Source organism: Camarhynchus parvulus, chromosome 8 (genome assembly GCF_901933205.1).
Source record: "Camarhynchus parvulus chromosome 8, STF_HiC, whole genome shotgun sequence".
NCBI lineage: Eukaryota > Metazoa > Chordata > Aves > Passeriformes > Thraupidae > Camarhynchus > Camarhynchus parvulus.
The window spans coordinates 16969246-16987636 of NC_044578.1; the positions used below are offsets into that span (position 1 = coordinate 16969246).

At 40.8% G+C, this 18391-nt stretch overlaps 1 protein-coding gene across 6 annotated transcripts in view; it reads right to left on the reverse strand.

The window, feature by feature from the left end:
- ARHGAP29 (Rho GTPase activating protein 29) overlaps positions 1–8229 on the reverse strand; it is a 48086-nt gene extending 39857 nt beyond the window's left edge. For 5 of the 6 annotated variants that reach the window (XM_030953126.1, XM_030953125.1, XM_030953128.1 and 2 more), the window contains exons 1-2: positions 8112–8229; positions 5110–5455 (exon numbers count right to left, since the gene is read on the reverse strand). In XM_030953126.1, the coding sequence (XP_030808986.1) occupies positions 5110–5371 (262 nt within the window). In that variant the 5' untranslated portion in view covers positions 5372–5455; positions 8112–8229. The other variant, XM_030953123.1, reaches the window with a different exon arrangement.
- Positions 8230–18391: the final 10162 nt, after the last annotated feature.

The following is an 18391-nucleotide window of genomic DNA, read 5'->3' on the forward strand; positions in this document are numbered from 1 at the left end:
GAAAACCAGCACCATCTTCCACAAAAAGGCCGGAGAGATCAGTCAAACTGCCCTCAAATCAAAACAAATATTAAAAACTCTCCCAAATGTTGCTTCCAGAAACTGCTGCAAAGAAAAGTAAATACTTTATCAGATCCTTGTTTAGAGCAGTTTGCCCACCTACCAAGCATTAATAGTATAAGGTGTCATTAGACAGGTAAATACATATAGTTTAAGGTGTATCAAAGACAGCACCTTTCACTGAGAAACATCAAAATTGGAATAAAGAACAAGCAGCAAAATTACACCTAGTATTAAAAATTATCATAAATTCAATCTGTAATCTTCACTGCACTAACTAATGAGCTTCAGATTTCCCTAACAAAACAGGACAAACTGACTTTCAAGAACACTGCCTTGGAAAAAAGGACAGTAGTATTTTAGACTATAAGAAAATAAGAAAATAAAAAATGAAATGCCAAAAATACTGCAGTGCCTTAATCATACTAAAAATAGGGACAATTGTAGGGACAATACACATTATCAAGCCAGGAAGGGCTGAAGAGAAATCATTCACCTTTGAGCCTCAGGCACTATATTCAGTAAATGGCTTCTGGCTTTTAGTGTAGTACGTGATTAACACCAATTTCTGTGGTGCTAAAAGAAGGTTTTGAAGTCACTAAAGATTACAAGTTCCTCGTTTTGAGGAAACTGTTTACCTTGAGACACCTTTAGAATTGTCCCATTGGGGTGAATATCTTATCCTGCAAAAATAACAAGCTGATAGGTTTCAAGTTAGGCAGCATTCCTGATGGGTTTGAAAGTACTGGCTACTGCAAAGAGAATGCAAACATTCCTGACCAGGCCATCCAGCTTCAGCAGTACTTTCACCTCTGCTTCAGTTTAAAAAAAAACCAACAAAACAAAACCACCAAACAGAAACCAAAGCCAAAAAAAGAAAACCCAAACCCCAACAAAAACAAACAAAAACCAAACCCCAAACAAAAAAATCTATCAAACTCTAAAAAATTTAGACACATTCTGATCCTCAGAGAAACTTGTAATGAAAGATAATAGCTTTCTCTTGCTACTCTGGTTCTAAGACACCTGGGAAAAAAGAGTATATTAATATTATAGAATTAACTACAATTTACATTTGTTGAAGATAGGATGAAATTGAAGCAGAAGTTTTTGCTCATTAAAAGGATGCAGAATTACCCACATGAAGGACACAATATCACACTTTGATGATTACTTCAAAGTTGGTGATAAAGTAAGCAAAAATTCCAAAGTATATTCTAAAGTACAATTAAGACGTATATTAATATTAAAACGTAATTATTCCTGCACTTTTAAACCCCATGCAAATTCTACCCTTAGAGCTATTCATAATGAAACACAGTATTTCCCACAGTCTCAAGGGCAGACCTTATGGTATATACTACATTCCTAAAAAAAAAGTAGCAGATGTCACAAAACTAGTATCTAAGTACCTTCAGAGCAGGGAAACAGGAATGCTTTCTCCCTCTCTAATGCAATACAAGCAAAAGCTGCTATGTACTGTTTAAAGATTAAATACTTAATTTCAGTTCATAATTAGAAGATATTTTACTGTGCCCTAAATATTCTTTTGCATGAGAAAATGAATCTCGTCTGAGTAAAGACCACACAGTAACATCATTTACTTGAAGCAACAGTACAATTTATTATATGCAGTAAAAGCTTGGACTGCAGTCACCAACCTCATACATAAACACCTATTAAACAGACTCTCAACTTTGCATATCAATGCAGTAAGCAATGTTTTTTTGACCTGGTAGATTCTCTAATACAAGTTTGTAAGAGTAAGATCCTGCATGTTTGGGACAAGAACTAACCCCTTCAAGTTACAGGATTTACTTTAAATATACCTCACACACTTCAAAATCTTTCATATTTTCAGTACTGTGGTCAGGTTTTTAAGGCCACAGTAGGTCTCCATGGGAAGCAAACAACTTCTCAGTTCCTAAAACTGCTTTTACCATAGGAAGTTACTTTTATCTTGAGTGCCACTACTCTGAAAATCACTGATTGGCTCCAGCCTCTATACTGTACTTCCCTGTGTGTCCTACCCTTGCAAAGAGGGGTGCAAGTTCTCACACTCTCAGCCAATAGCTGAAATGTTACTGCTGGAACTCAAAGCACAGAGAAAACTCACCAGCTTTCAAGCCATTATGTCTTAACAGTTTGTACTTGGGATGTAAACTAGAACAGAAAGAAATAAACCTGGGGCACATCAGGAAAACAATGCCACCCATACAACTGAACAGTCAAATGAACAGCACTAAGAATAGCACAAATGATAGGAAATTATCTGAGTTTTCGGCATACTAATTCAACATACACTCTCAGGTCTGGCCTTCCAGGCAGGAATTGCTAGGGAATTGTTTTCATTTTCTTCTTATCAGAAAAGAAATAAGACTTATTTTGAGATTTCTCAATAAATTTCAATTATCTCTAACTACATAAAATACAAATGCTACAACTGAAGATAACCTTCCAGTTCAAACACAAAAACACAGTGACAACAACTGTCCTTACTAGTACTAGCCACATGACAATCTTGCTCATCTGGAAATTTAGCTGAAGACTGGACCAAGAGACCGATGCACTGAACTGCATCAGTTGCACTAACCACCACTGCAGTTTCAGCCTGGCATCAAGCAGAATTAAACACAAAATTTGTGAAAGAGCACTGGATTCATTGACCTTGGTTCAAAAAATGCTCAGAGCTCTCCTCTAATGAAGACAATGATAAAGTATCTGATTTTGTAGTGATGCCCAGACTGGATCACTAATAACAGATTGTTACATCCAACGAGCACAAGGCCTAAAGGACAGCAAGAACTGAAGGGTAAGGAACATATGGTACTTCACTCAACACAAGAGACAACTGCAGCTCCCTCATGTCCACACAGCTGTCAAACTTTTAAACTCTACAGTTACATTCAGAGAGGGTTTTTTTGCTGGTTTGGGGTGCTTTGGTCAGTTGGTTGTTGGTTTAGGTTTCCCTTTGTGGATGGGTATAAAAAAATTTATTCAGCATTATGACAATGAGACCACTGTAAGAAATGAAATCATGTTAGCATAAGGAATGCAAAGAGAAGTAGCCTTGAAATCTATGGAACATTTCATTTACCAAATACTCCCCTCAAGAGTATTCAACTTATTCTTCATGCAACAAATCGATTTGCATTGGTACCTTAACAAAACACAGTTCAAGTCTGTAATCCAAGGCATTTATGCTCTAGTTTAGACACAAACACATGTTATAACCCCAAATCTCTTAGATTTGTCAGCCAAGATTCATCAGATGAATGTTAAGTGAAGCACAAGTGAGTAACTGCTGGGCTCTTCTATGATAGCTCAGGTACTACAAGCATCAGCCAGTACGAATGACACTGAAGGCACAGACCCTCGGCAATCAGCTGCCAACCACTGCAGGACCCAGCAGCAGGAGGGGGATAACTGGGAACCACACGGTCAAGCCTGAAGCTACTGTGCATCAGAGTTTAGACAAATCTGCCAGAGGCAACACAACAACTAACAGCTGATGCAGAAGCTGAGGGAATAGTAGTTAGAAGCTGAAAGACCTACAGGAGTCTCTAGGCATGCCAAGCAAAGGAGTTTCTTTCATACCAAGCAAATATAAACACTCATTGATGCAACCCTTCCAAAAAGGAAGAAATTAATTTCTTATCCCTGCAACTGATTCCATCTTCAAATAATTGATGTAACTAATTTCAGGGTGGTGATAAGCTGCAAGCATTGCAAACCACAATTTTATGTGCAAGAAGTCTGTTCAACCACCTTGGTAAGTTTTTGTTAGTTTTCGGACAGACAATTATGAATGTTTTCAAAATTAGAAAATGCAAACCAAACTGTACAGCTTCTAGGAGGTTGTCTCCAGCCAGCCGTAAGCATAGCCAGCATTACAGAGCTCACTACACTATGGGGATGAAGGTCAAAAAAGAAAAGTCCCAACTACGTAAGGGAAACATCTTTCCTTTATAAATTATAAATCCTTTAAATGGACAACACAGTTTCACAAATTAATTCTATCCTGTATTATAAAATAAGATGACAACTCCTGTTTTCCGTGTTAGTTTTTTTGGATCTGTTGAGCTCAAAATTTTAAACTAACAAGCAGTTAACTACTGCTGCATGGCAATGGGAACACTTCAGTGTTTTGACAGACCTTTCCTACAATGTCCATTTCATTCTCAGTAGGCACCAGACACCCAATCTCACAAATAACTCTGCTCATCCCGTGTGCTCAGGAAAAACTATGAGGACATAAAAGCGATCATTTGTGTCAAATTATTGATCTTTTAAGAATTGTTCACACACATTTTAGCAGTAGTATTTCAGCTGTATGCACACTCACTTGAAAACAGAGGTGACTGCAAATGTTCAGTACTCAGGACATCTTACACAAAACTGCTCTGGCTGTCAGCTCAGATAATAATCTCACAAAATTCAGATAAAAGCTTTCCTGCTGATGACCAAAACTGGACTACTGGTATTGCCCCAAAAGGAACAGGAACACAATGTGCACACACACCTCCTGCAAGCAAGAAAATTTGCAGATTCCACCTGCTGGCAGAAGACAGTAAATACTTCTCTTGCAAAGGAAGACAGTGTCATTATATTCTACCTTAAAACTCAAACTACCAGTGTGGAAGACTTTCAAAAACCAAATCAGTCTAGAAAATTGAAAGATAACCAAAATAGTAATAGAATTGTTTGGAATTACAAAAACCAATTTAACCATTTGAGTGGTTAAAAAACTAATCAGTCGATGGTCTCACAAACTTAAGCATCAGCCTAGACAGCCTGCTAAGAGCTTATTTTCCCTTGTTATGATTATGAAACAGATTGCACTGTTCTGGTGAGGAAATGCAGAACCCAAACTAAAAACCATTACTTCCTGTAATCACCATGCTTGGGGGTGGGGTGGGAAGAGGAAGGGAGGATAAATGGTGAAGGTAAGGGCACAGGGAAACAACTACAGCAAACACTAGTTAAAACACACAAATGGAGTTGTTAAGAGTTTCAGAAAAATCAAAGAATTAAGAACAACTGACACACCTTCTGAAAGAAAGGCTTCCTTCAAATATAGTAGCACATCTGCAAATTTTCTGACATCGTTCACCAGTTGCATGATATATTCTGGATCCACAACAGGATTATCATAGCAGTCAGAGTTGGAGCTAATGCTGCTCAGAGAGCTGCTCTTGGTGCTGCGCCCCATTGCCCAGTTTCCTGCAGTGGAGATGGTGAAGAAGTTGGAGGTAGACAGGCGGGCTAATCCCAAACCACGCTTGTTGCTCCCGCCGTTCTGCCGCAACATCCCAGCAGCCGCCGCGCTTGGAGAGCTCCCGCAGTCAACACTCTCTGTCACTCGGCGGCCATTGGGCAAGCCAAAGGTGAAACCCTTAAAAATTGGGGAGGAAAAAGGAGGTGAAAGAGAAGGAAAAATGCTGATTAATATAGAATTATATGTGAAGCAATACTTTTGTACCGACAAGATCCAAAACTTCTTTCAAGATGATACTGCTTTACATAAAAATGCTCAACTGAGTATTATAAAGGCTTTGACTACTTGAAGTTACTTAAATTTGTACCAAAGATAGATTGTTGCATTAAAAAAAATCAGCGGCATGCCAAAATTATTTCAAAAGCTAATCACGATGCATGCTTACTTCATGAGAAGTTTCTTCCATTAATATTTAGAAATCGCATTCTCTACATTTACCAAGACCTATTCTTTACCATGAAATGTTACTTCAACTGAATACAATCACAAAAACACTTGATGTGATACAGACTATGATCAACATCCCCTCTTGCATGAGCCACCAAGCTGTATTCAGCATCCTGTCTCTTAAGATAATACACAGCCTTGATCTAATAGGATGAATTTTCTTCATGCAGTGTGCCACGCAAGAAACCATGGCCTATCACAGTTTGTCTCAGAAAGGAAAATATCCTCAAAGAAGTTACATGGGCTTTTCAGCCTGTTATCTATTAACATGAAAGGGAATCAAAAGAAAGACGTGGAAAAATGAAGAAAATGAAAAGATATTTTAGTATCAAAGTTTAACTGCAAGTCTCAGTGCAGTTATCTTGAATGACGTTGCTCTGCTCTGAAAGTTCCACTACAAAAATGCACAAATTTGGAGGAGTATAAACTAAGAAATTACCTGCATTCCTCTCCTTTAGTGAAAAAAAAAAAACAAAGCAGAAAGCTACTGAAAATTTTGCCATGTTAGGTTAAGCAATTCATTTCAAAGCAAACTGCAGGTGGCAGAGTCAGGTACAGTTCCAGCAGCTCCCACAACGCCTGCTGTTGTTCTCTCAACACCAGGAGAAATTCCCAGTGTTTACACTATAGCGTAAACACCACAGGGGAAAAAAAACCCAAAAACCAAATTGGAACACAACGGCTAAAAAGTTAATGTGGGTTGCAGACACATCTGCAGCAAATCTTCAAATTCAATTACTTTACCTAAAATAAAAGTTGTTATAAACTAAAAAATACAGGTTGAAACGGGTTCTCCTGCATATGTTTATATTTGGTTAGACCAACTGAAGCAGTAGCACCTTTACCACTTTGAACACTCCCACTACGAATTTCAATAGGCATTACTCTAATGCACCTCAATTATTTTTCCATTATTTCTGCTTTATTTCTGTTTGCAGTTTAAAAATATCAGAGGAAACGTGGTCAAAGCAGTTGTTTTTGTAATTAATGTGCAAGCATTCCAGGGAGCGTGTGCAGGGGGAGAGGGAAGAAAACTTCAGAATTTAACACAAATTAACTGCTCTAATTTCTGTTTACTGCTTAAAGTCAGTATGCATAAGAACACTCATCACACTATACAAATAATGCAGATAATTAAGCAATTCCAAACACCTCAAGTAGATTGAAGTGAGGTTTACATTAAACATAGTGTTTAAGCAAGTTTCTTCTGTTCCCACATATAATTCTCATGGCTACAAAGGTACTTTGCAATTCTGCCTTGCAATTAGAGGCAAAACATAACCTTCTCTCCTCTTAACAAGTGTGATCTCTATTTATATCGAGAAAGATTTTCATATTATTTAAAAGACATGCCTCTTTTAAGTCTGGCCAGCTTCAGAGTCAACTTTTTAAGTAGCACGATGTGCTACTTAGACCTGTTCCAGTGGCAAGTCCATGCTTTTAAAGCTGTGTTACTTTAGAAATGTTGCCTTTTTTTGGTACAAGCAGTACAATAATGCCACCACTCTGAAAATTGTAAAAGTGATGACAAAGTGCTTCTAAGCGGGGAAAACTTGCGAAAACCAAAACCGAGCAGCTTAGCACAAGAGGCACCTTTTCCTCATAAACATTGGCCCTTACGTCTGTTCCTCCTGTGTTACAAGGCAGATGGGAAACGTTTTCCTCCCAGAACACATGCCTTTCATTACTGAGAAGTGTTTCATATTTCTTCAGGAGACTCTGGCTTTGAAAGCGAAAAGCATCCACCAGCTTTGTTACAAACGCCTCCAGACTCCTTTGGCTCACAGCGAGCCATTGCCCGTCCCGACGGAAAAAAGATGAAAAACTAAAGCCCCAGATATTTCAAAAATTTGCTCTCCCAGCACAATCTCCCCGCTAGGGAGGGGAAGAAAGGGAAAAAAAAAAGGCAAGAAAGAAAGAAAGGAAAGAAGGGGCCACGTCGCTGGCGGGCGGAGGGCAGGGCCGCTGCCGGTGCCCCGGGCGGGGGTCGGCGCTCCGCCCTGCCCCCGCCGCGCATTCCCGGCGCCCCGCGGCCGCCCCGACCCGCACGGCCCCGCGCCGGGCGCGCACTGCCCGCGGCCGCGGCAGGTACCGGGCGGCAGGGCGGAGGCGAGCGCGCGGAGAGGCGCCCGGCACCGCTCCGGGGAACCGCTGGGCGGGGCGGTGAGGGTCGCCAGGGCCAGCCTCGCACCGGGCCCCCCTCCAGCCGCCCCCGTCCCCCGGCGGCTCACCGGCGTCCTGCCCCACGCTCGGCCACGACTCCTCCCGGCGGCGACAGGCGACGCCCCCCTCCTCCCGCCGCAGCGTGCCCGCGGCCGGCGCTTACCGGAGAGCGGCGGCCGAGCGCAGGCAGCAGCCGGGCCGCCGCGGGCCCCTCGCGCGGGCCGCCCCGCTGCCCATGGAGCGCCCTCCCCTCAACGAGCCCCGCTCGCCGCCACCGCCCCCGGGGCCGCCACCGCCCCCGGCCCCGCCCGCGTTCCGCCATTGGCTGGTTGCTTCGGGGGCGGGGCTATAGCAGGACACGCCCCCACGAGCACCGCCAGCGCCGGTGCGCGGGAGCGGCGCACGGGGCGGGGCAGGTGCGGCGCGCGGGACGAGCGGCGGGAGCGGTAGCGGCAGCACCGGGAGGCACGGGAGGCACGGGAGGCACCCGAGCCACTGCCGCTCCTTGAGCCCGCTAAGCGCCGGGAAAGGAGCCGCACAGCAGCCGCTGCTGTACGCGCAACACGCTTCAAAAGGGAGGAAAAGTCCAAGTTCAGGCTACGTGGTGTTTAGCAAACAGGCTTTGCTTTTAAGGGATTTGGCCAACAAGAAACACAAACACCGTGGCAAAGCGCAGAATAAATTTCTCATGCTCAACCTCCCACGCTTTGTATTCCTGGATCCAGTTTATCTTTAATTGAACAGCTTCCAGTATTGTTGCGAGTAACGTGTGCACATACCCACACTTTCTACTAAACTCAGCCCACTTTTATTCCTGCATGAGCTCTGTTGGCTACTTATTGAAAATGAAAGCAGTAACAAAATTACTACATAACCTCAGACTATATCCCCAGCATGGGTGTGGATTCAGCTACCCAGACAGCACAAATTTTGGCATAATTTATCTTCTGAATTTAGCTGTATGTGCAGATATATGCTCTTTTTCTGGTTAAGAGGAAAGAGAAGCTGGAAAAGCAGAAATTTGCATCATCATACAGAAACTCAGACAGTTCCCAGCAACACTGCGACCTTTAGACCTGAGTACAGATTTCTGTTACATCATCTCACAGTGCTTGATGGCAGCAGTAGTTTTTCCATCTTCCAGAGGCAGGACTACAAACCAACTCTTTATTTCTTGTTATTAAAAGGCCATTAAAATTCACCAATCTTAGATCCAATGCCCGAAGTCTGGAATAGGACTTACTTTCGAAAATGTATCAAAGCCCCCAGCATCTAATTCCTAGCCCAGTTCCTTAACCCTAGCAGTTTCAGGCTTTACATCTTCCGTTTCCCCATCCTCCTTTTCCAGCCACTCCCATGCAGGATTTTGTGTTAGAGCACCAATCTTCTCCTTCCTTTTCATATTTGCCATTATTTATTCCACTGGAAGAATTTTATTAAATTTCTTCTGGAATTCATAAAAGCCGAAACTAAACAACTAAACTAAAACAAGTTGTGACATTTCTTATCTCTCGTGTCAATGTTAAGCACAATGTTCAAAAACTTTTCTTCACCTTGAAAAATTCTAAATGACATGTGATGTAAATTTAGAAATCCAGTGTTATAAATTCTTCAAGTCTTCTAAGCATGAGAAAAAAAAGTAAAAAAGAAAACAATACTCTAACCTTCAAAAGGATTTTGATCATTCAGGTAATCGATACTGCAAGTGTCAAAATCAGGCCAGAGTAAACAATTGTAAACTAATTTAATGTGAAAACAAGGAAGTATAGTAGGGAATGTGGGTTAAATAGTACAATCAACAATCACATCATCAGAAAAAGAAAGGTTTATTGTGGGAAAAGTCATTGAAACCATTAGATAAGTGTTCAAAAACAATAAAAAAGATAAACAAGAAATTCCACCTATACTTATCAATAGATAGAATACAAAGCAGTGGATACTATTTGGTGAGCCAAACCTTTGTTCAAAGGAAAAGCCTATAGCTACAGCAGAGTCTCTCTTCCTTACAGACACTCTTTTTGAAAATAGAAGTGACTTTATCTTGCCATAATTACACCATTCCCAGGCACATTTTAGAAAATGCTAGGAGGAATAAACCCAGCTGTTCCAAGTACATATATACTGCACTGAATTAGATACACACTTCATATGCTCCAACCCCTCCACAGTCTTGTTTCTCTCATGCCAGCTCCCACATAAGCCAACCTGAGTTCAACAAATTTATTGGTGAATTGTTTACTTGCCAAAAAAAAAAAAAACTGTTCTAGACGTGAAATTGAAAGTGACAAAGAAATAGAAATACTAGGATTATGTTTTTTATGCTTTTATGCTTTTGAAATATTTTTTTCAGTTACTTTTGATTTGAAACATAAAAATGTTCTACATTGTGGGAGGCCTAGCTTCAAACATCTTTTAAAAAAAGGGTTTGAGCCCACATGCTGCATTATGGAAATGTTAAGTGAAGTTTTGGGTTTTCCTCAAAGTAAAACAACAAACAATTGTCCTTTTGCATTTTCATTGTTCAGAGCTTTTTTCCCTCCCCATTTTCAGCTTGGCTGCCAAATTGAATACAGATTGTCTGCACTCCCCCTGAATGAAATCTAGCACAAACCAGTTGCAACCATCTCTCAGACTGTACAGTGCTGATTGCCTCTTAAATTGCCCTGGGAAATACTACATGAAAGAGAAATGGAAATAATAAATCTACCTTCAAGAAAATATGCCTTGCATAAAAGGCCAGGTGTGCATCACAACTTTTGCTGCAGCAGATAAACTGGGAAGAGGATTAAGGGTCTGACTGCTGCTGTGTGTTGGTCACCTCTAACTAGTCCACAGGGCAATGCCCCTCTTTAGCCAAGTGTAGTCTACAGCACCACTAATGCAGCCTTCAGGGCACTAACAGAAGTTGAGCAGGTGAAAGGTTGCTTAAAGTCATTTTTTCCTGCACTTTATCCAGCTATCCTAGTTTACTGTGAATGAACTATCAGGCAAATTATTAGGCAAATAGTGAAGACTAGGGTAATAAGAGGCCAGTGTCTCAACAATGTAGTCCCCAAGAAGAGACACGAAAATTGAATTTGTTTTCATTTAAAATGCTAAATTTTCATGAAAGCAGCCAGTGAAATGTCCAACTCTGTAAGAGCCACTTCTATGATTCTTTTAACACGTTTTTTTTTTTCCTAATAGAGCATGTGCACACAGTGAAATAAAAGCTACAGCATATCTCTGTTACAATTAAAAAAAGACAAACCAACAAAAACCCCAAACTCCAAGTCCTGGTTTGTTCCTTACTTTCCTCACACAGAAGTCTCTTTGAAATCCAAAGAAATACCTGCCTGATGAAAGCTGCTCTACATTGCAGCCTCAATCACTGTTTAGAGAAGAAACATTTCTAGATAGCAGCATTCATGTAACTAGAACTGGGAAAATAACTTCTGTTAAGAAATCAGTATCAAAATACTGCCTCTATTCTATCTATGTGCAGAAGTGACAGATTTTCTAGACTAGTTGGAAGACATAAATTATGAGCAGATAGGTAACTGCAATCAATAAACATTCAGTACAGAGCTGGATATTTGCTACTGTTGTTACCTGCCACATCTGCAAGTGAAGCAACAGCAAGAAACCCAACTCTGGCCCCATGCTGAGCATCACTTTAAATAATTTTTAACTAATTACTTAGAGAGGCTACTTGGTAGAAGTTTCTACCTTCTGCTTGCATTCCAACAAGTAACATTCTGCTCTCAAGAAGTATTTCCACAAACCATTTCTTTTCAAGAATTTATATACAGGCACCTGCAAAAAGCCAACACAATCTGTATATCAGAAAACCATTCACAACTCAGTTTCTGTTTAAGGAAATAATGTGACATTTTTAGTAAAATAAAACCTGCCCACTGGTATATTTTAAGTGAACTGTTACTGAAGAACAGCTAGAACTCAAACCTGAAAATTATTTGTTTAAAGTCTTAGAAAATTCCAAAAATTGTTCCCCCAGCCCTACTGCATCTACTGATGGTTTATAAAAGAATTTATTTTTTCTCTCACAAGATCTTTTTGGTTATAATAAATACCACCCACCTACCTGAGAACCCATCAAGATAAAAGATTCATGCACACTTCCTAGAACACCCTGCATTTCAGCCAGTGCAGCAATGCCCTTAGGGGAGCTGTGTGGGTGAAACTGCTGCAGCCACTATGGACTGGTATGAACCTGCAGAGCCAACTGATCAAGAACAGGAGCACTCCATCTCCTGCACATGTGCCACTCACACAGGGATCAGCCACCCCTCTCTTCTCAGTACTAGTCTTCAAGGCAGACCACAAAGATGAGCAAGAGAAATGAAATTCAGAGCTTTAGCATGTACTAAATAATATTTTTATTTAATGGCTCATTGTAATTCACCCCCAAGATAATCCCTCCATGCTTTTTAATGTGACAAGTGAGTTCTCTTTCTATGGGATATATTCACTCAATTACCTCTGCCCTTGCCAATAGCCCTCTTCTCCACTAATCTCGCCTCTATTTCACAATTATTATCTGGCTTTTCTCTCAGATGATCTAGCTGTTTTTTAGCTTAATGCAGAGCAGTTATTATCAGATTGATGCCCCAAACTGTTGATTTTTTCTTTTCAGTGACATCAACTGACCTAATTTAAAACTCATTCCCTGGTCTTCTCTCTTTTATATGGCATCCTGCCCTGCTCTGGATGAGCTACATAACATCCCAAACTGTTCCTCAAACATTATGCAAAGCAGGAAGCACAATGAGAGAAATGCAACTGGACACAGAACAACTCCATTTGCTAATCCTGCGGGGAAAAGGGTTGCCACTGGCATATACAGCACCCTATTTCCAAATTTTTAACAAGCAGTTTCTTAAGAAACTTCCACCTTAACTAGCAATTGCCAAGGACAACAGTGGGTGGTGAGGAATGAAAGGAAAGACTGCAGGAAGGGAACGACTTCCAGAACGTTCGCAGCTTGCCAAACACGCTATTAACCAACAGTAATTACGGCACAGCGACCTGCTGCTGTGGGAGCCAGGAGGCCTGGAGCTACCACCTCGGCCCTGTTAGCCCCACCTGCCCTACCAGTACCAGCCGGATTTAAGGCAGAGAAAGCCCAGCAATTAAGGGTTAGCAGGGAAACAGGCTGTTTCTGCAGGGACAGGAGGTTTGGCTGGCTGGGAGCTCCTTGCAGGCGGTGTCCTGCCAAAGGCTGCCAGCCGGGCGGCTCCTGCTCTGCGGCGCTCGCTCGGGGCAGCAGCACCAGCTGGGAGAGGCGGCAAGCACAGCTCTCGCTGCTGGATTTGCCTTGCAGGACAAGGGGCTTGTGGTGCAGCTTCTGGGGGCTTTGCCGTGCGAATTAAGGCTGGAAGTCGATTATAGGATGATACCCAGTTTCTGAAAGCCCTCAGGACAGCAGGCCTGCAGGGGGCTGAAGGGACTCCTGCTGTCGCTGGGTTTCTGTCTCACTGCTCTGGAGCACACAAAGTCCTTCTGCAAGCACTGGCTATTGCTGCTCTCAGCCTCAAAACAAAAATTCATTTGTATGTTCTTGACGGTATTTAGTACCTAAAGAATTTGATAAATCAGGTAAAAAAAAGTGTGACTAGAAACTTTTCCTTCCCCCAAATTTGACTAATTATTAACACAACAGTAAGTCAATTGAAATGTAGCAATAAACTCCTTAATCTTCAGTAGTTTCAGAACTATTTTTAACATACATTCCATTTTTCCTCTAACAATAGTTCTCTGCCAGGGAGAACAGTGTATTTCAGGTGGGGAGAGCACATAAGGTCCTCAAGTAGCAATCAAATGCTCTACATGTGATTAAGTGGTTTCTACTTTCAGATCTATGCTTTTGCCTCAGTTCCTTCCTTCTCCTGCCTCTCATGTTGTGTGATGATTGTTTAAATCCAGCCCTGACAAAATGATCTAGGTTAAAAGAACCCCTATGGTTAAAGGTCTTGCAGTCCACTCAGACCATTTTGCCAAGAGAGCAAGTACAGCCTGCCTTGAAGGTGGCAAACCCAAGTGGACTAGTTTGTGATGGGTAGGAGCTGTAACCTCACAACCTGCTTAAGGGGAAGCTGGAATGGTTTTTCTCATTGTGGCTCAGGTTTTCTGTGCTAGTCTTACGGACTGTACTTGGCTTCCATAGGCAGTTTTGTTGCCAGAGATCATATTTTTATTTTGGAGCCTAGACAAATAAAAGAGAGATTCAGCCTAAGATCAGCACTGCTGATACCTTGGCTGTTATGCAGCTTGTTCAGGAAGAAACTGTTTCAGATTCAGTTTTTATGACAATGTATATGTTTGAGATATAATGATGTATGTTTGCTGTGAACAACTGAATGCTGTTTAATGAGTGTAGTAAATACATAAAGCTGACCAATATTGGCTGGTAAGGACAACTGAGCTACTCATGGTGAAATTGAACTGTTGTGCCTGTATGTTGTTACAAGTTTATCTCAACCGCAGCTAGAGCTGAGTGCTTGGATATGGTGAGGGAAAGGGGATGAGCTGCATTCTCCTGTGCACTACTAATGGGCACTATTTGGTACTTCAGGAGTAAAAAGGACTGGGAAATAAAGGTTATTCTTGTTGCCACCAAGCAAGATATACTTTACCCTTTAGTAAAGCTCATAATGAAGCTCTATGCTAAAGTGATTACTCTTTCTAACTACAAAAGCAAAATCTGACCATAATGTTAACAAGGCTAGAAAAACATAATCCAGCTATAATGGCTGGATCTCAAGCTTTCCTGAATTTCCTATGCCGGTCACATTACCTGAGGAAGTATTTTTTGTACAAGGAGCTCATTCAGTAGTTTTCATCCTGGACATTGTAACCTGAATATCTAGGTCAAGTTCTTTCTAACATCTTCCTACCAAATTAAGTATTACAGTCTGCTTTGTGATACAGTCATTTTAATCACCTGTATTAAGGGAGGTCTTTAAAATGACATTACACTTTATTGAACACTGGTGTGCATATAGATGCTAGAGGGTATAATATTGTTCAATGAAGTTGCTAAAGTGATTATAATGTGTTCATAGGTTTTGAAAGTACAGTGCTATTGCCAGTGTCTTCTGTGTCAGTGAATGCAGATCAGTCTCCTGTGGCAATATTGTCATGAGAATTCTGTGGCATGTCTCTAGACTAGCATCAGGAGAGGGCTGTACTCCTAGTCCTGTATAACAATTTGCTTAATTGTGGGTGGTATTTCTCAGCTACAAAAATCCGGTCACCTCCATCAATGACAATTATGAATGCTTCTTGATCATGAATATGAGTTTCAGACAGTTTCTGGGAGAAGACTTTCTACTCTAACTGACCTTTTCCACCCATCAGTATTTCCTTTCTTTCAAAATATTGGATGTCCACTCAAGTGATTTAATTACAGAGGAAAGAAACATCTGCCATGCAGTTGTGAGACTTATTCATGTGAACAGATCTCGTATAAATAAATAGAAATATAGAAAAGATACAGGCATGGGTCCTTTAAAGCCAAGGTATTAAATGCCTCTGACATATCTCTGAGTTTGCTGATCCCTGAACTACTGTACAAAAGCTTCAGTAAAAATAGTGAACTGTGCAGTTTCTGATGGAACAATTGTGGATGCCTGGTCCTGAGGGACAATTCCTGAGTGGCTCTCAGCCTTGGTGCAGCAACTGAATTCCTGAAGGGAATTTCCTACTGACCTTAACTGCTCTTTGCCCAGGGCAGAGGTTGCTCAGCTGTCCTAAAATAAGGCTCCTAAACCTTCCTCTTAATAATAAAGGGAGTGTAGTGCCTAATGCAGAATTACCTGTAGGCCATGGGCTGAGACACCAAGTGCTATAGTTCATCAGTCTCTCACTGGACTTGTCCCAAAAATTCCTAATCCAACACCAACTCTGCTCTGTCTGTTTTGTTTTGTTTCCTGTTTTTGCTTTAAATAGTAATGATGAATCTGATTAGCTGCAAGACAGCAGATGCTATGGCAATATAATATTTGAATAAAAGATGTGAGAACAGACTCTGGACTTGTTTCATACATGTTATTTAGTATTATATAACATTTTCTTGTGCAATGGAAGCAATGCTTTCTGCTCTTCCAGAAACTCTCTACTGAATAATATGTACAAAATCAGGACCATTATTATTTAATGTGTATGTGTATATATATATATATAAACCTCAGAAACTAACATTGTATCTAAAAGAGCAGCATATCTTTTGAAATATGATACTAATCAGAGAAGGATTAAAGTAATAGGACTGATCTATTTCTGTCATTTTGCCTAGGTAAAATAATCCAATGTGATACTTACAGGTATAGGCTAACAAAATGTATGAATATCTATTACTTTTGATTATGTATATAGCATAAAAATATAGAATACAATTCACTGTATTAAAAATCACAGTATTTTAACATTTTATTCTGAGAAAAGCCATAAATGCTCACATTTACTGATAGCTATTCAAAAGAAGTTTCTTTTTAGCGAATATTATTTACAAATCTGTAGTTTTAATGAGAAATCCAAACTATATGTAACTAGAAGACTGCAGTATCAAATGCAAATAAATAGTCCTATTTGCTTGTGTCTAAGTTATGACTGGTTCATTGGCATGTTAGCAGCATGGTACTGTGTTTGATAACAGCAAGAATGAGAAATCCAAGTTGGTAATTTGCAAATCTAGTGAATGGAAAGGCTGCTGATACTGCCTGAGCTGTGGCAGAATGCACTCCAATTGGAGACCCTCCTCAGCTTTCTCCTGAATAAATTGTCTTGGTAGGAACACGTGGGGATGTCCTGTGAGTTCCCTGCTTGTGCCATGATTCACAAAGATGGGGTCTCACTGAAGGTGGGATGCCTCTGCGAGGAGACACAGCCCTTGTGTCAAGCCAGGATGACTACAGGTGGAGTCCTTGTGCTTTGGCAGACACTGCTGACAGCTGCTCTTGGAAGAGCAGTCCCAGTAGGTAAAAGCCTACAGAGATGAAGATTCCATTCTTTTAGAACCCTAGGACTTTAGCAAAGGCAGATCACAAACCTGGGCTGGTTCCTTCCTCGTCACCCTGACCCTGTTGTGTGGAACAGCTTTGGAGACTCTCCTCTTCAGACAGAGAGCCTCCAGCGCCAGATGCAGCCATGAGGCAGCATATAATCAACAAAGCCACACTGCCAATCTTCAGCATAGGAATGTGACTCCAGTGTTGCTGGAGCATTTGCCATCTAATTTCAGTAACTTCTCCCAACCAGTAGAAAAATGCCCGAGACAGGCTTGGCTGCCAAACATTACAGGCTTTGAAGTCTGATGGCAGGTAAAAGCTGTATGTCAGTGACCTACTAAAACATCAAAAGGAATGTCAGAGAATGGTCTTGCAGGGCTCAAGCTGGAAAGCCAAAAGAAAATCCTCAGAGATAATATTAAGGGACTTCAAAGGTAGGAGATATGCAGAAGTTGAACAAAACTGATCAAAATCAGATAGAGAAAAATTTTCTCTGATGAGTAGAAGTTGGAAAGGAAATAAAAGGGAGAAATATGTACTGCTTTTTATGGTCACATGTACACATACTGTACAAGAAACAGCTATCTTGTCTTCAAAGTGGATGTATTGCTATGCTCAGAATATAGGCATACACAGCTAATGCCTCAAAAGGAGACTAATAACAGATACCCCCATTTTTTTCCATACTCACAGATCTAAAGGTACTGTAAAATAGGATTTTTTTATAACATTATTTATCATGTATAGCAAGTATGTAACAGTGAAAGACACAAACATTAAAGATCAGGTCCTAATCTTACAGACTCCAAGGTGTGGGACCTAGCATACTCAAAAGTAAAGGCATTAATGTAAGAAATAGATTAAGCTATAGATTAGTCTCACTATAAGGGATTTTTAATAATCTCTGGTACTTGATCTCACAAGCAAGGATTTTTCAGCAGTAAAAACCTGAGAACACAGAATTTATGTAGGTAAGGCTTCAAAATAGGAATGACCAGGCTGGGTAAGACCAAGAGTCCAGCAGAACCAGTGTCTTGCTTCTCATAATAGCCATGAATAGATGCTTGAGAAACATATGAAACACTGGACAGGAATATTTTCCTGATCTTCCAGGCATTTGCAGCTGAGAAACTTCCTGAACCAAGCATGACTTCTGTATCTAGTAATTTTCAGTGAATTCCTCAGTGATTCCTGTAATCCTCTCCAGAAACTTAATTTTTAGCAAACACATTCTGTATCAGTGGGTGTTCCTAGCTTTACAAACAGACACTGCAAAGAATTACTCATTTTTAAAATTTTCTTTGCTGGTTGTGGTGTCTGAGAGTCAAATCTACTGTTCTGAGATTCATTCTGGGTTTCTGAATCTGTCTCCTGCCACAAAACCTGTTCTGGGAAGACAGGCTTTATCAGAACAAGCTGCAGGAACAGATTTTCC